The 21,737-nt window shown below is 36.7% G+C and overlaps 3 protein-coding genes across 8 annotated transcripts; 1 reads left to right on the top strand and 2 right to left on the bottom strand.

Moving 5' to 3' along the window:
- Nucleotides 1-201: 201 nt before the first annotated feature.
- On the bottom strand, nucleotides 202-7,026 carry LOC141908975 (transportin-3-like). Of its 2 annotated transcripts, none has more exons than XM_074799284.1 (24): nucleotides 6,844-7,026; nucleotides 6,491-6,580; nucleotides 6,168-6,281; nucleotides 5,816-5,889; nucleotides 5,667-5,730; nucleotides 5,486-5,578; nucleotides 5,260-5,403; nucleotides 5,101-5,175; nucleotides 4,908-5,008; nucleotides 4,750-4,825; nucleotides 4,592-4,654; nucleotides 4,359-4,505; nucleotides 4,179-4,289; nucleotides 3,989-4,086; nucleotides 3,772-3,911; nucleotides 3,418-3,609; nucleotides 3,001-3,181; nucleotides 2,703-2,919; nucleotides 2,477-2,593; nucleotides 2,294-2,388; nucleotides 2,034-2,190; nucleotides 1,783-1,950; nucleotides 1,594-1,706; nucleotides 202-1,491 (listed from the first exon to the last, which is right to left on the bottom strand). In XM_074799284.1, the coding sequence occupies exons 1-24, from the start codon at nucleotides 6,958-6,960 to the stop codon at nucleotides 1,431-1,433; spliced, it is 2,808 nt and encodes a 935-aa protein (XP_074655385.1). In that variant the 5' UTR covers nucleotides 6,961-7,026; the 3' UTR covers nucleotides 202-1,430. The 2 variants fall into 2 exon arrangements, with proteins under 2 accessions (XP_074655385.1, XP_074655394.1); XM_074799293.1 differs by having other exon boundaries at nucleotides 2,703-2,904.
- Nucleotides 7,027-7,231: 205 nt separating this feature from the next.
- On the top strand, nucleotides 7,232-8,317 carry LOC141903497 (WASH complex subunit 3-like). The gene is made up of 4 exons (XM_074792033.1): nucleotides 7,232-7,356; nucleotides 7,503-7,667; nucleotides 7,748-7,849; nucleotides 7,939-8,317. Exons 1-4 carry the CDS (start codon nucleotides 7,306-7,308, stop codon nucleotides 7,960-7,962), a joined length of 342 nt encoding a protein of 113 aa, XP_074648134.1. The 5' UTR covers nucleotides 7,232-7,305; the 3' UTR covers nucleotides 7,963-8,317.
- A 227-nt stretch (nucleotides 8,318-8,544) lies between these two features.
- LOC141898252 (adenylate kinase 9-like) lies at nucleotides 8,545-20,982 on the bottom strand. 5 transcript variants are annotated; one of them, XM_074784082.1, is made up of 39 exons: nucleotides 20,943-20,982; nucleotides 19,825-19,962; nucleotides 19,622-19,742; nucleotides 19,381-19,530; nucleotides 19,147-19,259; nucleotides 18,847-19,026; nucleotides 18,635-18,760; nucleotides 18,318-18,392; nucleotides 17,997-18,238; nucleotides 17,678-17,858; nucleotides 17,435-17,594; nucleotides 17,303-17,359; nucleotides 17,190-17,228; nucleotides 16,962-17,012; nucleotides 16,676-16,868; nucleotides 16,129-16,359; nucleotides 15,837-15,937; nucleotides 15,659-15,700; nucleotides 15,467-15,532; nucleotides 15,106-15,174; nucleotides 14,345-14,395; nucleotides 14,201-14,265; nucleotides 13,934-14,117; nucleotides 13,521-13,636; nucleotides 13,230-13,442; nucleotides 12,935-13,146; nucleotides 12,637-12,849; nucleotides 12,156-12,561; nucleotides 11,958-12,074; nucleotides 11,657-11,875; nucleotides 11,365-11,578; nucleotides 10,942-11,143; nucleotides 10,722-10,868; nucleotides 10,319-10,536; nucleotides 10,011-10,169; nucleotides 9,495-9,702; nucleotides 9,302-9,400; nucleotides 8,997-9,214; nucleotides 8,545-8,920 (listed from the first exon to the last, which is right to left on the bottom strand). In XM_074784082.1, exons 1-39 carry the CDS (start codon nucleotides 20,976-20,978, stop codon nucleotides 8,709-8,711), a joined length of 5,844 nt encoding a protein of 1,947 aa, XP_074640183.1. In that variant the 5' UTR covers nucleotides 20,979-20,982; the 3' UTR covers nucleotides 8,545-8,708. The 5 variants fall into 5 exon arrangements, with proteins under 5 accessions (XP_074640183.1, XP_074640200.1, XP_074640191.1 ...); XM_074784099.1 differs by lacking the exon at nucleotides 15,106-15,174; XM_074784090.1 differs by lacking the exon at nucleotides 16,962-17,012.
- Nucleotides 20,983-21,737: the final 755 nt, after the last annotated feature.

Here is a 21,737-nt window from a genome sequence, read left to right as displayed (position 1 = left end):
ACCTGTGCTTTAACTTAGTTTGGACACCTCCGAGTACCTTGCCATGCGGCCTCCAGGTTGAGGAAGTCTTCTTCGCAGCACGCAAAACATTGAATCAGAACCGGCATGTGGGTTACATGTGTCACAGTTCCTGTAATTCTTATGATGAGGCCCAGAGTGAACCAGCAAATAGAAAAAACAGAATCTACGAGATTATCGGATGAAACTATATATTTATTCAAAACACTCCTCTAGCCATAACATTATTAAATTTAATATGCAACATGATTTTTTTCTTTAGCCAGTCTAATTTACAAGATTGTGCATGTGTTGATAATGTTAAACTCTTGAGGATAAAGTGAAGAAAGCTGCTATCATTCAGCGTATTTCTAGATAATTCACTAACTACTGAATTAGTTTTCTTCACTTGATAAAAACAGTTTATTATTACAGATGTGAATAAAATCATTATGCACAGGAAGTCCTTATATATCTACAACAAATTTCAAATTAATTTCTGAAATAAATTACGATATATTATGATAATCATTGCATAATTTAGTATACACACACATTTTGGTTTATGGCTCAAAAAATGGTCGTTCTAGAAAATGTCACCAAATTGCATTATTATCATTCATAAACTTAAATATGACCTGCGACTGAAAGTTGCTGTCCATCATAAGATTAATAATGCACATTTACGGCAAATAAAATATTACAATTTTATGAACAACTCGTAAATACATTGTACAAGTGGTTATTCAATGAAAAGAGCAGCTGGCTTAAAGCAATGCATTTGTATAAAATTTTGATGCATACAATATGCCGATATATATACAGTATTAAAATACATTTCTTTGAAGGATGGGAAAAGAAACTTTGAACTTTTTTCATAATGATGTGAGATAAGTCTTTTCGTGTACACATTAGCGTGCCAAAATCTATTTACCAAAGCAGTTTTTCTTTTGCGTGGAAAAAGAAAACTAGCGTACATAGACAGATAATGAAGACATGCGTTTTTAGAATGAACAGGTACACACACACATCACCAGTAGATAGAGCAACCACTATCACAACTACAAGCGTGGTTTATTCATATCGGTATCCTCTCAATATCCATGCTTCCCTATTACCACATTCAGGATCAGCGACAAATTCATTTCCAATCACAAAGCAAGATGCATGTTTGTATTGGAAATCAGCTGTGAGTGAATACTGTATCACTAACGCTCACTTATCCCTGAAACTGATTCGTCATGTTCAGCAATTCTATCGTTTCTTCAGCATTTTAAGCATACACCCGCGCTTGCTATAGCATCGATCAACTTATTCCTGATTAAAGTATGTCGCGTGAAGCTACGAAACTGCCGAGCGCGTACATAATCTCAGGATGTACAAATTACTTATGTGAAAGACATCTCATCTGCAAACTTTTATCACTAATTTATTCACCGATACAACCTTGAAAAGTCTCTAAAAGCATGTGAAACTGTTTTACAATCTTCAGCACTGAAAATATACAAACAGATTTTATATCATTAACACTGACTGTACACGGTGTATTTTTTGATCTGGAGTGTATGATTCTTTAACGAGGAATGTAATGCGTACCTGGTGACAGCTTTATGGAAGTCAGTTAACTGTTTATGAGTAGCAGTAACAGAACCACCGCTACTCTGAGTAGGAAGCGATTTCAATGCATGTTCAAGCCAAATACATACAGACTGTAAGTAAGTGAATTCATAAAAATAAACAAATCGAAAACAATGAGTTCATCTGATCGAAGATAAAAACACTTACAGATCTGTCAACTTGCATCAATTCAAATACAACATCGGCAATATCTACGATCATATAGGACGGTAAGCAGAAAACACTAGAGTTGAGTAGAGAAGTCATTAGAGCTTGTCCGTGCTCCTGCAGCAATTTAAGGGTCGCTTCTCTCCGAACGGCAAAATTTTCATGATCCTTGATAATCAATATATTGTTACCAGTCAAATACTAATAAAGCCAAAAATAATTGCTCCTTACAAAAAAAGATGACTATGTACCTCATTTACTCTGCTTGCTTTTATGAATTCTATGTGGAATTTCATCACGGCGGCATTAGCATCCCGGTGATCTAAACTACAGGCAGCTATTGCACAGCATAGAATTGATTTCATCATATCTGACTGTAAAAATGGCACTGGATTTCGTTGCACGAACCTGAAAATGTATATTCAATGTACCGGGTACCTAACCGAAAATCAGTTTTTCAAACCTGTTTGAACTCAAAAGTAATTAGTAAGTAGTTGTTTTCACACTTTACCTCGTACAAAGTCTAAATAAATCATCCACAGTATCCGGGTGGTTACGCAAACCATGCTGTTCCTCCAGCAGTTTAAAAGTTGGACCACAAAATGCCTAGAAATGAAAGGCATCGATAATCGAGATAAAAAGAAAATTCGCTAAGAAAACAAATTATTACCGTAATCGATTCACGACTACCTACCTGCAACATATCAATGAGGCCTTGTATACATCCCTTTTCCATACCGTACTCATCCACTAATATACTTCCGAGGTAAAGAAAACAAGAATGTTGGTGAACTTGATACAAATTCACCATCTACAAAAAGAAGACAATCCCACAATGAGAAAATCATGTTGTGTATTTCATGTTCGATTATGTTTTCATATAAAAGGAGGGTTGACCGATTGACTCGATAATAAATCACCTGAGTAACTAGCGGAGTAAGTAGAGATGCGGATGCTTTACCGACGCATCTTACTGCGAAACGAATACATCTACAGCATCGTTCAATAATTCGTACGTCGTCCTGATATTTATCGCACGTCATCGATAACACGGGCCACACTTCCTCTACTACAATCTTACACGGATGCTGTTGACCGTTCATCACCGTCACGTTCGAGTTCCTAGTTACAACAATACTGTTATTATGCATTGTAGATATTCCCGTAGAAAGGCAAAACCGAGACGAACGAAAGTTAGTTGAAAAGCAGATGGTTCACCTGAATATAGCGGCGAGTCTGTCCAACCAAAACGTCGGCTCGGCACGGGAGCGACCCGACAGCTTCACCTGTTCATCCTTCATCATCAACTCTTTTAATTGATCGGTTTGAAGAGCGCATAACTGCCTCAAACCTTCGGTGATCTTGTCATGTGACATCTTAGCAAGTATCATAGCCGTACCTAAAACATTTAGTCGGAGCCAATTAAAACACCATTCTTTTAATGCAAGTGCTCAAGTCTTGATACCAACATTCTTGAGAGCCAAATCTCGCTCAATTCAATGAAAGTGCTATTCTTTTTTAACACCATATTCTTCTCGGTCCCCATAACGGCATTACAGGAGACTTAGTATGTAAATTCAGAGAAAAACAATTTTCTTTAGAAATTTTGATTTTGTTATCTATTCTTTTTTTTACCTTTCAGAAGGCCGACAGCGGCTTCCTTAGAGACCATAAACGAGTCGATCGCTTTGACAATCTCCAACAAACTACCAAAATGATCACCCATTTTATCTCTACAAGTTGAGCAGATATTTTGAAGCGAATTCGCAGTAGCAGTAGCCAGATTCGCGTCATGTAAACTTGTGAAAAGAAACTGCAGTACCAGTTCTAAAACAGAATAGGAAATATATACGATTTCGATCCAACACAGTAAGACTAATCCTGAAAAATACTATTCATTAGACATCATTCATACTTTGATAACTAGAACATTTCAATGTTTTTTCTAAGTATTTTTCATCAGTGTAGTTATAGATGAATAAAACAAACCAAGATAAGAAGGATGACGGTCAATCCATTCACTTAATTCTCCAATAAGTTTAACGCTTATGTGTTTCACAGCAACATGTGCTGATGGAGGTAGATTCAGGACGGCTTCTAAAACTTGTGGCACTACACCCTCTTCTTCACTGTAATCATCAAATACAAATCTAAATCAGCAACTCACATTGACAGCGTTTAGATAGAATAGATTACCAAAACTTACGGTAATATATTTTTAGCAACAGCACACATGATAAACAAAGCAGCTTCGGATTGTTCCCAAGATGAAGCCGCAGTTTGATTCTTTAATGCTTCGAACATCTGTGAATAATCAATCAGTCATCATCGGTACACGCAGAGTTTTATGAAAGCGCTAAGATCGTAAATCTCACAATACAAGCGAATGAACAAACCTGTGAGAAACACGAAGACGAACCGACTAAAAACACAACGTCTTTTATCAACTCCATCACTCTTGTTCTAAACTCGCGGAAATCGCCATCAATTCCTTTCTGTATTCCATCCTAAAAATATTCCATTCATCGGTGAAATATTCCACATACTGCGGTATACGAAATATCGGTTCAACTCACGTGATCTGGATCCATTTGACAATGTGTACATAACGCAATTATTAGTCGCTGTATGTAGGGTTTGAATACAGCGTTTAATTCGTCATTGTTTTCCTTGTAGAGAATTTCTGAGAGTCGATACCAAAAATTGAAGGTTATTTCAGCAACCTGCAAAACAGAGCACAACAAAAACTTTGAAAATACATGTGAAGCACGAGTAAAATACTGGAGAAACTATGAATCGATTTTCATACCTCATACTGGTGGTGACCGACACAAGTTAACACTAATTCAACCAATCTTAAATCACCGAGACCCTGAGAAGGAAGAAATGGCAGCATTTGATACAGTTCGATAATTTGGCAATTACATCGTAGACTGATATCTAAATCTAATGATCTTTACAACTCACTTGATTTGGATGCCTCGCAATTACTTCTAAAAATGACTCGGCCATCTCAGTAAAAATACGACAATAGTTCAATGACCTAAAAATAAACAGAGGAAGTAAGTAAAATCCGAGTCTGCTACTGGTGCTACATAACGAAGGTGTCAATGACGAAATCTTACTTATCGATATCTTCCTCTGCAACTGACATATGATAAGCTTCTGGCAAACTCATGACACCTCGAAATAATGCTTGAGCAAGTAGACCATTCTTCTCTATATCCTACATAATTCGATATACAAATCATACTTAACATAATGTATTCTTAAAATTGTTTTGAGTAATGGCTTTCATACGGTGTAAAGATGACGAACCTCAGCAGCGTATAAAGCTGCGCAGACACAATCACACGCGGTTTCGTGCAGCGTTGAAGGGCAATCTTTATTCATCTGTGAAAAGGGAAGTTTCTGAATAAGTAAGAAAAATTCTATATCTGCACTCACCACGCAGGAATAATAGCGAGTATTACTTACCAATGCCATAAAAGGCGCTGTTAATAATTTACTATTCACGATGATTTCTTGAGGCAACGCGTTAATATTAAACCAGCTACCCAAACATCGAAACACTTTAGCTTGAATCCGAACATCTTGACCACATTTTTCTGTACAAGCAGTCTGAAAATCATTTATAAATGACAACGATTATTCATTCCAATTTTATTTGTTTTCACTCATTCTCCAAATATATTGAACTCACCAGAAGTTGAAGGACAACAGGAGCTGAATCAGTAAGTTCCTGAGTGATTTCTGTTCGACGATTTGCACCCAGACGCAGAGATCTACTACTTATCTGAAAAACAAAAACAGCATGTGTGATTACCATCTAATCGTCCTCTCAGTGAATATTACTTTAACTCTTCAGTAGGCCTAATACTTACTTCTTCGGGTAAGACTTTTAACACTTCCAAGAGGAAATTCATATGATCAGCATTGGAACTAAATCTGTATATGAAGAAATCGGTCACATATCATATATTCTAAACAAATGTTACGCTTTAAATACTGGCAGTAAATAGAAATAAATTACTTTTCTATCAAGTCTGAGGCAGCTCCTTTCCATGAAGCCATTTGTAAGGCAAGATCAGCAAGGGCCAAACACAACTATTAAAGAACCAATTAAAACTAGTTGCAGCTCTTACAAAGTCAATTGAGTCGAAAGAGTAAACACCCGAAGATGTAACAACGAAGATCCATAACACAGACGTATTAGAATGATTCTCCAAGGATCTAGGTGAAGTCAGTCGAACAGATTTTCATTGTTAGACCTTTGATGATTGCGTGTCTTTTATACATAACATTACTTCAATTTGTACTATATTTTGCTATAGTTTAGCAAATAAGAACTTGCTTTAGCTTCTATATTATAATAATGTTTGTACCTGTGTTACAATAACAGCTGGCGTCTCAGCAGTCACTTTAGCGACATGTTCTAATATCGAGTCTCTTAAAGACTGATGAGATTCCACTGGTAACTCATGAAATGCGTACTGGATCTTTAAAAAAGAAATACAATTAACTCCTTCAAAAACTCAAATATAATAGCTCCATATTTACGCCGATCAAATCATTTTGACAAATTGATGTTGTATGGCAATATAGCATTATTTTGTGCATTATAAATAAATGGGTCAATAGCTCATTAACAGCAGTACAGTGACCCATATTATATAAACATTTAAGGCTTGTTATTTTATATTTCTACCTTGGTACGCATTGTCTGCGCTGCAAAATAACACGACTCCACATCTTTATTCAGTCTCAATAACTGATCAGCAATCTGCCAGGCATATACCTGAAAAATGCAATCTTACCATTTATATAAAAATTTTAACGGAGGCCTGACTGTAATAATACCAAAGACCATCAGGTCAAAATGATGCACTTTTTATAAGGAAATATATGGTACTTGATTTTGAGGACTAAGAAACACTAAATTATGGTTGAATATCCAATACTTCGTGACTCTGATACTGACAGGTCTGTAGACTGTAGCCGGTATGTTGGGGGGACTCCTCCCGTCCGTCTCCCGTGTGTACTTGTGTGCGCGACGCTTACCGATTTTTGTAATTCTCCCAACCAAATTGATGCTCTTTCTTTGCCGGCTGTGTCCGGGTTGTGATAAAGCGCTGTAAGCGCTTGAAATACCGTCTCGACTGATGGCTGACTATCCATCTTTAATGCCAACTAATTCATGAAAAATAAAAAATCACTTTTTTATTTCAGGCAGCGCTTCCGCCATTAATCGCCTTGAGTACCGAAACGAACAAGACCGAAAATGTCGGCCGATGCCCGACTGAACAAAATCTATCTTATTTTTAACAATTTCATACCGTAATTTCCGTATATATCAATTCCCATATCATCCAAATGATAAATATCCGAATTTTTCAAGGCGATTACCTTCAATTGTCGGATGAGGGTAGGTACATTTTGGTAATTAGTCACACCAAACCAGGAAATAAATGAAATAAATTGCGACGTCTAATTTGTTTTTTCACAACACTTGAAAAATTGAGGATGGATGCGCACGGGTTACCCATAGTAGGACCTGGAATCGATTATACAAAGGTAAAACTAAAGATGTTCATTACCTGTTGATGCGATTTTGGGAACCGAATGTGATTTATCGCCGTGTCGTGTACGAAATACACTATAGTAACAAATTCAAATTAATTATATTTCACTTCATGTATGATTTCATTATTTTTCTCTAGGTAGGAGCCGTTCATCAGAAAAGAACGTTGGCATTTCTGAATCATTTCATATCGCACACAACGCGATTCCTTAATCGATTTTCATGCGTCTGCGAAGAGAAATTGGAAGTTCTTTCAAACCGTATTCAAAGGCTAGAAGTGACTATGAGTATATTGGAAACTAAAGTACGATTAATTTGATTTTGAGAATATTTCATTTGAACTCGCTGTTTGAAAATATAATCATATCTTTATTCATTTTTTAGTTGTCATCAATTCCTGGTTTGGAGAATGTGAAAGCAAATCCATCGACCTCCTCTACAACAACATCAGATACAAATACATCTCAGCAGCCAGCTGAAGAACAGGTACCTCACAGAATTATAACCGCTTTTAAATGAATATTGCTTATTTGATTTTCAATACTTTTAGATCATCTACTCATGTTCTATTTCAGAATGGACCTTATGCGCCAGAATAGATAATGAGGCATTCATTCAGAAAATAAAAAACCGATGATTGATTCAGCGGACGTTGAAATCATTAAAGACTGGAAAGTAGGAATAGCTCTATCTTCATTTGTGCATGTCAAATAAACCAATTTATGTGTCCATCAAACAGCAAAATGATTGTACAAACCAATCATATAAATGGTGCTATACATGTAGCGATTCATGTGCGGTTTAATCGATGGAATAGGATCCAGTTCCACACGACTCCTAGGTTAGAATTTTACCCTAGGTTTTATAGAAGCATTGACTTAACTTATAACTGTGGAACGGAGTCCAGATGTACATATGTAATCTATTGTTGATATTGTGAAATATAAATTTGAAAGTAGTTAAATCTTGACCATTATGTTTTATTACATTGGCGCAAATAATTGCCGTTCAGCTTCCAGTCAACTAAGGTCTTGGAACATAAGATAAGAAGTGAATTCATCCAGTTGTTTGCGTTTCATGAGAAAAGTGAAGGATTCCTGTGTAAAACATCTCTCATGGGATATATCACAACTCCGAACAAACAGACAAGACACAACGCAGAAATTTATATGATACTCAACAGTTTTAATAATACATTAACATTTTAGTACAAAATTTAAAGTACGCGTTTACATAAGTAAAGAATTTCATTGGACGGCATCATTAATCACAGATAATCATTATAAAATCATAGATAGCTGTAAATCATTATAATGCAACACTCCGTGCGCGAATAACATGTATCTTAGGCAATCCATGAACTTGTAGGGGTACAGTCTTTGAGGAGCAAAAATTGTTTCATCTTAAAATCAAAGTCAATCGGTCTTTCTCTCGGTTCTTTGTATTTAACCGTCATCGTATCGCCGAGATACTTGATCAGTTCGCAAGTTTCCTCATATTTTTCGAGTTTCTTCTTGTATTTTTTCCTCACATAGTCCGAACTTTTATGATTGAACGCTGAGAGAAAAAAAACGATATGTCAAATCACTATTCATCACCCGAAAACAGTCTTGAAAGATTTTAATGTCCTCACCTTTTAGATGATATGCCATGTATACTATTGCAGACCTAGTCGCGGATAAAAATGGATACTTAGGTTTGAACATTCCGACGGCTGTGAGTGATTTAGTTATAGCTGTTGCTACAGTTTGTTCCATGTATCCGAGCATTGGTAAACTGGCTACATTGACCGGATCCTTCTTCGGTGGAAGTTTATGGGGCAGTTTGAGATCCCAATACAGATCTGGTCGCCTATTAAAACAAATCATTCAAGATTTATCATTATCTTATTTGCTGTTCGTGTAGTTTGTGCAGAGTGTCACCGTTAAGCGTTTTTACCTCATGAATTTATCAAGATGCTCCTCGGTTACGAAGTAGTAAATCTTGTTACGGTACTCGACGACGAGTTCACCATTACCAGGTACGATTGCTTCATATCTGAATCAATAGAAATTTGTACATTCACTCTCAGAGATTGGTGTTAGTTTAGCTCTGTGATAGAGAAATGTCTCGTACGGTCTCTGTATCTTACCTGCATTTTCCGTCAAGGTATGTAACCGGACAGTAACCTTGTAATTCTACCTGTATCGGAAACATAGCTTTAACATCAGCAGCGGTTCGTCTGTGCGGTAACAATTCGGGTGGAGGCAATTTCCTAACGGCCAGTGGAGGAACAAACTTTTCAGGTTCTTCCAAAAACAGTTCCAGTTCTGCGGGACCAGCCATTTTATAATAATGACCTAAAAATAGAATTCAATTTTTTTGTTAAAGAACAGCTCTAAACATTTGCTACAAGTCCAGGGTACTAAATGTTTCACGACTGATATTGTCTAAGTGGGATTGGTTTTTTTAAGTGAGCCACTTAATCCTTAGACAATGAGACAGTCTTTATGCATCTTCTTGGATGTAAGTTCTCACCTCCACCGGGACACAATTCTCCTGATTAATAAACAGAGGTTAAGACGGTTAGATACACTCACACACGTCGCTATATGTTAACATCCATTCTCTCAATCATTCAGTCATTATATTTTAAAGAAAAACTTGCCTCTAAATTCAGCAGAATATTTTAATGACGGATTAACAGAACAGTCGACCAGTTCATTTCGCAGAGCTAGACTAACAGGACAATACTGTTCGTATTGCCCGATTCGTTGAACTAGTTCATTAGGCGTAATACACATGTCTGCTATTGACGCCGATTTTCCTGAAATAATCATAAATCATTTTGAATCAACGATAATCAATTATGTATATAATGTATATTATCAATAGAATGTGTGATGGACATTTTAACTATTTCATGCAGTGATAACGCAGACTATTTCACCGTGAAAACACAAGTGAATTGCTTACCATCTGAAACTCGCTCCAGATATGATTGTATCTGAATGATGCTAGCCTTCGCTTCAGTAAGCGCGCTATTCCACATGTGCCATTTAGAACATTCTCCATCGATTACTCGCCAGTTTTTGTGCTCATTCGTGTACCAGTCACGAACAGTACCGATTTCTCGTCCGTACGATGCGAGTTTAATTGCTAGAATCTGTGCGCTATCATGCATTACATACGGCCTAAAATATGTCGTGAAATATATGTACGGTTACATGCAAATAGGAAATAAATCTAAACGCATACATTTTCATAACTAAATATGTCTATATAGTGTCTTTAAAAAATTATATACACGAAAAAAAAATGTAGCGGATGTTGGTGACAGTGATTTGAGGATTAATAAGTGTATTTCACACGTACATACCTGCCAGGATTGAGTCTATCTTTAGTACCTCGTACCATAATCTCACAGCTGTCACACTGCACTTCCAACACTCGGAAAGGAATAATGCTTCTTTCAGTCATTAGATCAACTTGTTTCTTTGTCATAGGGAAACCATCCAAAATAAACCTACGTCAAAAATATGAGGAACTGAATCGCCATTGTCGAATATAGATTAATAGCATTGTCAGAGTGTGCTTACCCTCTAGTCTGACATCTCATATCCATTAGACTGATTTCTAAAGCCTGAACCGCTAATTCATCCGGCAAGGCTAAGCCTTTATGTAGGTGAGAGTTGATCAACTTGGCCAGTTCTGTCTTCGGTTGATTAGTCAATATATTTCGAATACATTCACCAATGGACAGTTTTAAACAGCCGTACTGATCGGCAAACCTCGTAGCCACTGAAAATATTCATATTTATTTTACATTGAAATAATTTGCGACTAGTTGTAGTCTATGAAGCATATATGAAGACCCACAATATGAAAATCTGTTTCACTGACATTTCAGATAGATTACTTCTATCCATATGTGGGTTATTTAATACACATTGAAAAATCTTCATTAACAAAAAGAAAAGTTGCCATTATGCAGAATACGACGAACTGCTATGAAAACTTACGAGTAGTTTTTCCAGCTTTCGGTGGACCGACAATCGCCATTCGAATCGGTACGACCGGTTTAGGCGATGGTTGTGATAAATGTTGCAGTGGATCTTGCATGAACTGGTCACGATTTTGATTGGTAGAAAAATAGTATATATGTGATCGATATATACAAGGAAAGGTTTGATAACCCGGTCCTTGAATCGGTTGAATACATTCTCCTTCCATCAACTGAGAATAAAAAATATCAGTTATAAAACGTATTTATACACATGACGATGAATGGATGTTGAGAATGAATGTACTGACTGTAATTGGATCCCAGCGACCGAATCTGCTCGGTTGTTTATAACCGGCTTGCAACATTTGGTTGGCGAGTCGTTCACTAATCGGATAGACGCGTTCAAACATGCTGTTTCTGTACTGTACGATCTGTCGCAGTTTCTTCGTCAGTAAATATCGGATGATGTGAGGTTTGCGACCTCCGTCTAATTCCACACGTGGAATCATTAATTCTTCAAGTGTATCCTTCAAATATAGACAATTCATCCGTATAGAAGATGTTTTATGTACCGTATTCAAAATTCACGGATAAGAGAACTCTCTTTACCTGTACAGCTGCTAATCGATTGGTGTCATTGTCGTAAATTTCAGCTAAATCATTTTTCATTCTTTCCACGGCATCTTCCTCTAATTCTTCATCATCTTCTTCCTCTTCCTCTTCCTCCTTAAAAATAATGCATTTCAGTTAATATCGATAAACGAAATAAAAGTATTTTTCCGTTCAAGATAAATACGTTCCCCGTACCTCAAACTCTTCGGCTAAAATTCCTTCGATGTCCATCTCTTCCTCCTCCTCTTCCTCTTCTTCTTCCTCTTCCACTTCCTCTTCTTCTGCGCTTTCACGTTCAGCAGCTTTCTGAGCTAAACGTTCGGCTTTCTTCTCCGCTGCCTCCTTCAATAACTCTTCTCGACGCTTCTGAATTTCTGCTTCACGTTTTTTCTTTGCCTTGTCTTTTGCGCGAGCTTTCTTTGCCAACCTTCGATCACGTTTTATTTTCCATTTTTCAACTTTAGGAGGTAAGAGTCGACTAAACACATCCCCGTCTTCAACGGCTATGAGTATCGCGGCATCTGGGAATAAACCACTATCAGCCATAAACCGAGCCTCCTCTACCGTTCTCGGAAATCCTTCCAAAACAAATCCAGTCGATCTAATCGAAGAAAAGTCTACATTTAGAAATGTATCGCATAGCAAAAATATTTTTCTCAAAAAGTTTCTGACTTACTTAAACGGTTCTTTCTGCCACCATTCAGGCACGATTTTCTCTAAAGTTTCAGTCGGTAAAGGTTCATCATCGACAAGATTTTGACGAATGTTTTCTTCGTCGTCCGTGAATTCTGGTTCTTCCTCTTCTTGTGCCTCTTCTTTTGTCTCACCTTCACCGGTGCTTTCATCAGCGACTGCCTCGGCACCATCAGCTGCGGCTAGTGTCTCTTCACTAAAATACATCATATACCAAATACATGTATTACTATAAACTGAGTCGACTAAATTATCATGAAATTCATCTGAGAAAAACTCACTCAGTTTCTTGCTCTTCATCCTCTAAAGGCTCTTCTTGGTCTTCCTCATATTCAGGACCAAGTTTTTTGCCTTTGGTTTTCTGCATTATCAATTCCTGGAGGCGTTCTTTGAAAGAAATGTGAAACAAACCGAGTTTGTTCGCCAAGTGTCGACCGTGGAGACTTTTACCAGCTCCACGCGGTCCGAGAATCAAAATTCGTGTCGGTGGAGCCTGTAAACACACGACAATACAAGATTAGTTCATTCTAACAAAATCATCTTAACGCAGGTTAAGTTGAATGTGAGAATTGTTACCTGGAATGGTTTGTCAGTTGGTAAATATTTGGTCGGATCACTCAAGAACTTGTCCCGCGCATCGTTTGAAGACAAATAAAAGGTTTTCGCGCAATACTTCGCAGCAATCTCTGGATTACCAGGACACAGTACACCATTCTCAAATAATGCCACGGGACAAAAGTGATTTGTGTCGCCTAAATGTTTACTCTTTCCTTTATTGGCATCTTCCTCCTGCAGAAATGAATCATCATACTAGTTGTAATATTTTTTTTTGAAATGAAGATTTTCGTTGTGAAGTAGAAAAATTACCTCTTCAGCTTCCTCGGCTTCTTCCTCTTCCTCCTCCTGAGCGAGAGCTTCATTATCTTCATCTTCTTCGTCTAAATCAACACCAGTCACTTCCCAACCCTGATACTTAAAACCACCTAAAGTAAAAACAACGAATAAACCACTGTTTATAACAATAAACAATCTATGGAATAATTTCTAGATCAAAGAAACAACATACCACCAACACTGAAAGAAATACTCATCATGTAGATGTATCTAACGAAACTGATCGAATATGAATCTATATCACGTTTTAATGAGAGCAATGCATGCGATAGAAATAATGAACTATAAACAGATTTAATCAGCCAGATCCTGGGGGACCGGTAAGTTCTGTATAACTGTAATCAATTATGAATACCGGTAGATGGAAATAATTATCAGATGCTTACGTTCAATACTAAGGATCGCCTCTTCTAATAAATCTTCTACTTTTTTATTTTCAATATCGAGTTGTGTTGGCTCCACTCCAATACTTCCAGTAAGTACTGCTGCCATTGATGGCCACTCATTATCAAAGTCTTTGCGCTTCAATTTTTGGGCTTCAAGTTCTGGACCTTCTGGTGGTTGAACATCCTATGGTAATGAATAGATTCAGATTTCACTGCCAGGCAAACAGAAGTTCTTTAAAGATTTTTGAAAATGAAGAACCAACTGACCTCTTCAGGTTGTTCTTCCTGGCTCATTGTCTCATCATCATCAGCCACAGGAGCTGCAGTAGCATCTTCAAACAAACAAGTTTTAATCATGAATAAAATACACAACAAAGAACTTCAATAGTAATGAATGTTTCCCCGATTTACCTGGTTTAGGAGTATCTTCAGTTTCTTGTTTTGGTTTTTCTTCCTCTTCATCTGAAATTAAAAGTCCATATTTAAGTTTTAATGCACTACCTAATCAGATTTTGGGCAATGTACCGCTTTTTAGTGGGGGTAAAAACTTATAGACCATTTGAAATGCAATAAGACTATCTTACATATATAACAAGAAGTACTTCTAAAAATGAAAGAAATGACATGAGAACATAAACAGTGAAATAAATAAACTTAAGAATGAGGATGGCTATAAACACTGCATCAATACCATCCAGGGAGATTGCATCTTTATCTGGTGAGAAATAAGGAAATTGCTCCTTGCTGAGATTAATTTTTGTAGATACTTATTCATTCTCATAAATTGATATGTAGTGTAATATCCATTGAGCTGATTATAATTCAGCACCAAATCAATTAATCATGAGGAAATGGAAATCATGAATAGCTAATAACCACACCCTTAATCAGTCGTGATTATCACTGGTAAATCATAGTAATTATTCTTATATCAATATCTCAGTAGCTGATATTAATGCAGCAAAACGAGTAGATTTGATAGCTTTGGTTACTAGCATAGCATCTCATATACCGGGTGGCAACTCACTGGAAGCTTAATTGAAAAAAATATCTACGTTATAAATATACATGTATAGTACCAATAACTATAAAGAGAAGAAGAGTTGATTGGTTTTGAGCGAAAGTAAAGAACACGTATAGAAACATGTATTAAAAAGTCTTGTCGTTTCTACCTTGATGACTTTCAGGAGCTGGTTTTTCAATAATGATCTGAATTGGCTGCGTTACTGTTAGTGTTGGTACTGAATAGGGCAATAAAATATAATCCTTTAATTGTGAAAAGTCAAACACGAAATTGAATTTAATTTGTATTTAAAGAAGCCAGTTAAAGTGCATAGCAATTACTGGGGAAAATTGAACTTTCATATTTTTGGAAATGTCAAAGTGAACTCGCTGATTATGGCAGTTTGTAGGCTGTGAAATTGGTGTATCATTCACATCATGTATTTCATGTGATAATGAATATAATCACAGTGATAATATGCTGCCATTATCAGGATTTACAACTCAATCAGCAACAATTCAAATGGTTACCTTTGACAATAGTGTCTACACCACTAACATCAGTGCTTTCCGTCTTAATTTCTTCAGTTTTACTCTCTTGAGAGGGTTAAATGGCAAACATAAGAAATGCATTATTAAGATCATTGCTTCTGTGATACCATAACCAAATGTACTGAATGATTATAAGTTAAACATCCTGCAAATGAATCGCTGGAAATGTACCTTGTGTTTCAGTATCAACTTCCTCGGGTTCTTCGGGAATTTCTACGAAACCAGAATGATCTGATGTTACAAACATTGTGCACGTGCCACCACAACTCAAAATATTCTGTGAATTCATTCTGCGTGATTTGAATTATATATTGTGCATTAAGATATAAATAGTAACATGTGAACCTACCATCAACTTCCTCTCCTAATTCTATACGTCGTTGTCGGTCCTCGTCAGCTATTCTTTTTGCTTCTGCCTCAGCAGCAAGACGCTCCTCCTCCGCTTTTATCCTAAACATACATTTCGAAAATACAAATAATCGGTAAGAGCTTTAAACAAAGCATTTCCACGGACTGTTTTATGAAGCAAAATCATGATTAGTCGCTTACAACAACCTTATCATGCGCAATGATCTCAAGAATTAAAACAAATAAACCTTGTAAAACTTGGCCTCTTATAATTTAGACATAATCATTTTTACCGAGCTTCTTCCTCTTTTCGAGCTTTTTCTTTAGCTGCCTCTTCTGCCCGTTTTTGATTGGCTGCGTCCACAGTTTCTCTGTTACACAGATACCATCTTTTTAGTAAATAAGCTCCACCTTCGCTGCTATCACGCATAAACAACACATCATCGGGGTGAATGCCTTTCTCAAGCATGACCGACCACTGTTCTCGATTTTTGGGGAAGTTATCTAAAATCCAACCACCATTCCTGAAGAAAAAAAAGTTAATCAATTGATAAACAAGATAAACAATAGATAAGATAAACTGTACACAATCTTCATGTAAAGTAAAATCTAGTGCCTTCCCTCCAAAGACAGTCTGTTGGTTTCCAACAGTGTCCCAAAATTGAAACAAACTTTCAGTCAGCCTGAGGGCCATCACATCCATTGATTAATTCAGGAAGCATCAGAACTGTTTCTGTTTTAAGGAAGTGCATTCCATCATCTGTAAAACGCTCCAAGCAGTTTCATTGGATTTAGCACTATTATATAAACCCCATTATTATTATTATTATCATTATTTACATTGGCGAGTCTTTGTTGGAATGTCTCATTTCTTCTTCATATTTTTTGATAGCCTCATCGAGAACTTCAACATATACTTCATTAGCCAAAACGATGTCTTGATTTTCGGCTTCTTTCACTGCAGCTTCGATAATAGCGATGACTTCGGGATGAGTTTCATCCACCTCAATTTCAGCTGGTTTACTATCCACATCTGAAATATTGAACGTGTTTTCATGAACTAAGGTTTCATCGGGTGCAATTTGTACTAAATCTACTACTGTGACAAGCAACACTGCATACAAACCTTCATCATCATCAATCTGAACAGAAGGTATTTCTGATTTCTCTTGTTTCTCTATTACACAAATCAAGTGAAAGGAAGTGTTAGCTATTAAACACAGCAAACTTGAACACACAGATTAATGAGTTGATCAGTATAATCACAGAGGTGCAATTCCCAGATAACACATACATGTACACACATTAAATATGCATTTCACACTGCAATTTATAGAGATTCAATGATGAATACCTGTTTGTTCCGTATCCGAGACTTTTCCTTTCGCTTCATCTGAAAGATACAAGTACTGGTTTTTAATTTGTCGAATTATAGGGAAAAATGTAAATTAGTCATTTGAAACATACCATCATCATCTTCATCTTTCTCAGTTTCTATAGTTTCTGCGACTGTATCTTCACCGGCTGAAATGAAAATGCAAGTCAAGCATCGTGATCGTATTTAAATAAATAGAATATCACTGATCGAGTCACACGTACATTCATCTCTTGCTGCTGCTGCAGCTGCTTCCATTTCGTCGCGTATCTTTATCTTTACAGTTTGAATGGCTTGTTCAAGATTCTCTTGTTTTGCCAGTTCTACTAATCTCTGACGCTCTTCCACAAATTTTTGTTTCATCAAATCATCCATATCCAAAACCTTCATATATTACACAATGAGAAATAGTACTGAAATTAGGTGTCGACTACCGGTTTAGAAATCCTAGACAGAAATTCACAAACCTTTGCCGAATATTTCTGCGCTAATAAATGGGCGACACTTGATTTTCCGGATAAAGCGGGACCTTGAATTATGATTTTACATGCCGGCCTCGGCTGTGGAGGAAGAAGATAAGGTCGCGGATTCTTCACGAACTTTTCCATAGCTTCAGGACTCGATAGAACATACATCTTATCCAAGAAACTGCAAATATACGGTAGCAATATAATCGCCTGTTTCACCTATGAAATCATAATCTATACATTTTTCTAATTTCAGAGGCAATATAATTGCCTGTTGTCACTTAGAATTGATAACCTATACTTATGTCTAGTCACTTACCTGACTGCTAGTTCTGGTTTACCAGGTATAACATTGCCTTCTTTGAGAGCTACGGGACAATTGCGTAACCATTTAGATCGTTGCCATCGGTAGCGTGGAGCCACCATTTGTTTCGGTGCGAGCATTCTCATCAGTTCGTCGGTATCGATATCTTCGGGTAATTCTTCTTCTTCGGGATCGTATAATCTTACTGGAACTGCAGCTGGCCGTAATACGAAACAACTTAGACGACTCATCAGATGCTGAAAAGCATATTTCATGAGTTGATACAAATGATATGTAAAATAAAACATTAGGATAATTTCTATTACACATCTTCACCTTGAAAAGAACACTTGGAAGTTGATTTCCATCTAATTCAATTAGATGTTGTTGATCATGGTCAGCTATGTGATCCTGAATTGTAAATTTCAGATCAATAAGACAAGTCATAACGCAATAGATGAATCACTTGTGACACAGTTACATAACATAAAATCTCACAATTGTAATTGAACCAAAACATTTATTAAAAGTAGAATTATTTTGGATGGTTATCACCACCCTTCTTCAGTCTAAAAGGACCACCTTCTTCAGTCTAAAAGGACCAGTTGTGAGATTTGATGACGTAATAGCTTCATCATGAATGCTCTATTTACCTCAAGTATGCGTAACAGATTCGACTTAAACTTGAGAATATGATCTTGCACAAATGGCATCATATCTTCTGGTCGTTTCAATAATCTTTCAATTATTTCTGGTGGCAGCTCAGGAAATTCCCGTTCCTAAAACAAAAAAGTGAAGCGATCATTAGCAATTTATTAGCAATTGTAAGCCATTATTTTTACGAGTAAAGAATCTAAGCACAAACCTCTTCAGCCTCCCCTTCACCTTCAGCTTCTTCCTCTTCTTCTTCCTCTTCCTCGCCCTCATTCACCTCGGGTATTACTATCGTGCGTTCTGGATTGTACGCTTCTTGTACGTAGATGTCACCTGTTATCTGATCCATACGCATTCCACATCGTCTGCGTTCTAAATCTTTATCCGGTATCTACAAAATACACACAATTAGACTCTCTCTTCTTGAAATTGCATAAAATAAAATGTAGCTGAACCTTCCTTGTATTGAAACTGCCACAACATTTGCCGTGTATATTCATCAAATATTTACCTTAACATTGATAATGAAGTCTGGTTGAAGTTTCCAATTCTTAGTCAATTCTAATTGATCTCTGAGACTAAGATAGTCTTCACTAAGCGAAGGAAAGCCTTCCAGCACATAACCTGTTATTGAGTAAAAAATCAATGTAATCTTCAACTATATCAAGGTAATTTAAGGTTTACCTTCAATGAAAACTATAGGCCTACTAAGCTAACGTATCACTCATTAATCAAACAAGCTTACCATGATGTGCAACTTCAGGAGAATTTATTTTCTCTTCTATGAATTTAACAACCATTTCTTCAGGGATAGCTTCTCCTCTTGTCAAAATTTCATGGGCTTTATTCCCCAGATCAGTTTGAAGTTCTAGGCCTTGCATTATCAATTCCGAAGCTGGCAAAAACAAACATTTACAAATGGTAAGATAATGGCACCAAGGAGACTTTAAACGGTACCAGTAATTCATAGAATTATCAATTCTCACCACTGATCAGTTCACATTTCCATTCCTGAGATAATCTTCTGGCAAGAGTTGAAGTACCTGATCCAGGTTTACCAAATACAATGAAACAGGTTGGTTTAGAATGAAGAAATCGAAGTTCAGTCTAGAATAATTAAACAATAAAACCTGTCAATATTACGAAGTATAGTTCTGGTAAAGTAGTGCAATTTTTGAATGCAAAATACCTCATCTTCGTTATACGGGTCTTTAGGAGAGACTTTGTGCTGAGAATGATTGGAGGGAACGGAATGAGACACGCTAACTGCACGATTCTCTACATTTTGAACTTCTTCAGGTTGCCCTGCATTAGAATTCTGCGGCTCCTGAAATTATAAGTTGATTTTTACAAAAGCTGAAAATTCGAGAGATGCTTTCTACAATAAGTCAATAATAAATCAACCACAAAAACAATTCATAACAGGATTTATTGAGTCCACACATTGGTGTTGAGCATGCAAACAATAATTTACAGGCAGAATCAAAAACAGATTAGATCCTTTTTGAATTCCCCAGATACATGCATTTGTATTACCTTAATAAAAATCCTTTAGTTGCATAAATCAGGCAAGATCGATACTACATGATTTGGATCATTTTGCTTCAATTCAATTACATTAATAATATCAATAATGGTCATTAACACTTTTTGACAAGTATTTTTATGAAAGGAAAAATAAAGATAAGGACAAAAGGAAGAAAGATATGGATGAAAAAAACGGGCTTAGAGCTAGGGTTAAAATCCAAATTCTATCCACGACCATCGATCACCAAGAAACTTAGTGTCTGTTCATTATGAATGCAACCACTTCCAGGACTAGATATAGACCAGCATTTATTGATTGTCTTTAGCCTATAGTTGGCAGGCCAGGGCCAGTTTTTGAGTTTGTGTTTTGAATTTGAAAGATATTTCTAAGTGTTGTTAAGTAGTAGGCCTAAATGCAGGCATTTCATTGGGCTCGGCAGCCCTTTTTATTAGGTGGGTGACTTCACTTTTTCACAAAAAAAACTAGGCCTATAGGAACTGTCAACGAAAACAACAACAACCAACCATCACTCAAGAATCTCAATCACTGTCAAAAAAGTCAGTCAGTCACAACCACAACTGTTTGTCTGGCATCTGTAATAACGTCAACCACGTTGTTAATGACGACGTCGAAAGTCAGTCGGTATCAATCATATATTGCGAACCGACCCAACCCCGCACAGCGCAATAGTATGGCTTGAACTTTTAGAGTGGCAATTCATGTAAGATGTCATTTTAACCATATAATCAATTGTTATGACTTTGAAAATTGAAGAATACCTCTAAAGAAATATTTTCCTCCATTTCATCCGCCATGTTGTTTTCAGTTACCCTGGTTACTGGCAATATAGCTTATTGAATTGAATCGGTGCAGACCACTACTCGTAATTTGTTGGTTAGGTTCGAATCCCAAGATTTTGTAATCGTACAAATAATCAAAACCGGCGGATGTGAGAATCTCCAGTGTAACATACTAGACTAGGAGCCTACCCATAATTGACCTATGATTAACCCATAAAATTTACCTATAATTCACAAGATGTGTCACAGATTATGTAAGTCTGGCCTGTGTGATCTTGAGGGGAGACAAAAATGACACCGCTCGAATTTTAAGAGATCCGGCTTACTGTTAAATTCATGATAATATCAAGGGATACAGAACATTACATGTACTTCTAAAAAAACATCCGTGTTTCCTGAGACCCTTAATTTTGTTTTGAAGCTATGTCATTCCAATTTTTGTGGGGCCACTCTCAGCGAACATACACCGGTACGATCCACTCCTCCGACGCGCAAATACAATGGACAACTTATGTTGACCTACCATAGACCAAATAGAATTCACACAGCGGAATAGATTTATTTCTTCTTACTGATTTTTTATGACATGTAAAATGACCATACGACACTGCGGTCCTTAAGGAAGAAATTCGCACGGAACAGCAGCACAGAAAACGACATTCGTGTCTGCTGGATAATGTCAAGTTCGATCGGTTAAAATGATGGGAGATAAATAATTAGGCGCAGCGGTGCAGGATCTCAGTAGGAGGCGATATATACGTGTCAATCTTCATA

This window comes from Tubulanus polymorphus, chromosome 1, assembly GCF_964204645.1.
Source record: "Tubulanus polymorphus chromosome 1, tnTubPoly1.2, whole genome shotgun sequence".
Taxonomy (NCBI): domain Eukaryota; kingdom Metazoa; phylum Nemertea; class Palaeonemertea; order Tubulaniformes; family Tubulanidae; genus Tubulanus; species Tubulanus polymorphus.
The sequence above is the reverse complement of the archived record's forward strand: the minus strand, read 5'-3'. Positions and strand labels throughout refer to the sequence as shown.

What these genes read in the sequence shown, in the direction of transcription:
- LOC141903497 (XM_074792033.1), top strand. Translation starts at nt 7,306, where the DNA reads ATGGATGCGCACGGGTTACCCATAGTAGGACCTGGAATCGATTATACA. An exon ending in TGAGTATATTGGAAACTAAA is followed by an intron (nt 7,668 to 7,747) that starts GTACGATTAATT and finishes TTCATTTTTTAG; the next exon opens with TTGTCATCAATTCCTGGTTT. An exon ending in AGCAGCCAGCTGAAGAACAG is followed by an intron (nt 7,850 to 7,938) that starts GTACCTCACAGA and finishes GTTCTATTTCAG; the next exon opens with AATGGACCTTATGCGCCAGA.
- LOC141898252 (XM_074784082.1), bottom strand. Translation starts at nt 20,978, where the DNA reads ATGGCGGATGAAATGGAGGAAAATATTTCTTTAGAG. An exon ending in AGCAGCAGCAAGAGATGAAT is followed by an intron (nt 17,360 to 17,434) that starts GTACGTGTGACT and finishes TTTTCATTTCAG; the next exon opens with CCGGTGAAGATACAGTCGCA. An exon ending in AGCTCCTGAAAGTCATCAAG is followed by an intron (nt 14,396 to 15,105) that starts GTAGAAACGACA and finishes TTTTAATTTCAG; the next exon opens with ATGAAGAGGAAGAAAAACCA.
- LOC141908975 (XM_074799284.1), bottom strand. Translation starts at nt 6,960, where the DNA reads ATGGATAGTCAGCCATCAGTCGAGACGGTATTTCAAGCGCTTACAGCG. An exon ending in CTGTTGTCCTTCAACTTCTG is followed by an intron (nt 5,404 to 5,485) that starts GTGAGTTCAATA and finishes AATGATTTTCAG; the next exon opens with ACTGCTTGTACAGAAAAATG. An exon ending in CGTCTTCGTGTTTCTCACAG is followed by an intron (nt 4,087 to 4,178) that starts GTTTGTTCATTC and finishes GATTATTCACAG; the next exon opens with ATGTTCGAAGCATTAAAGAA.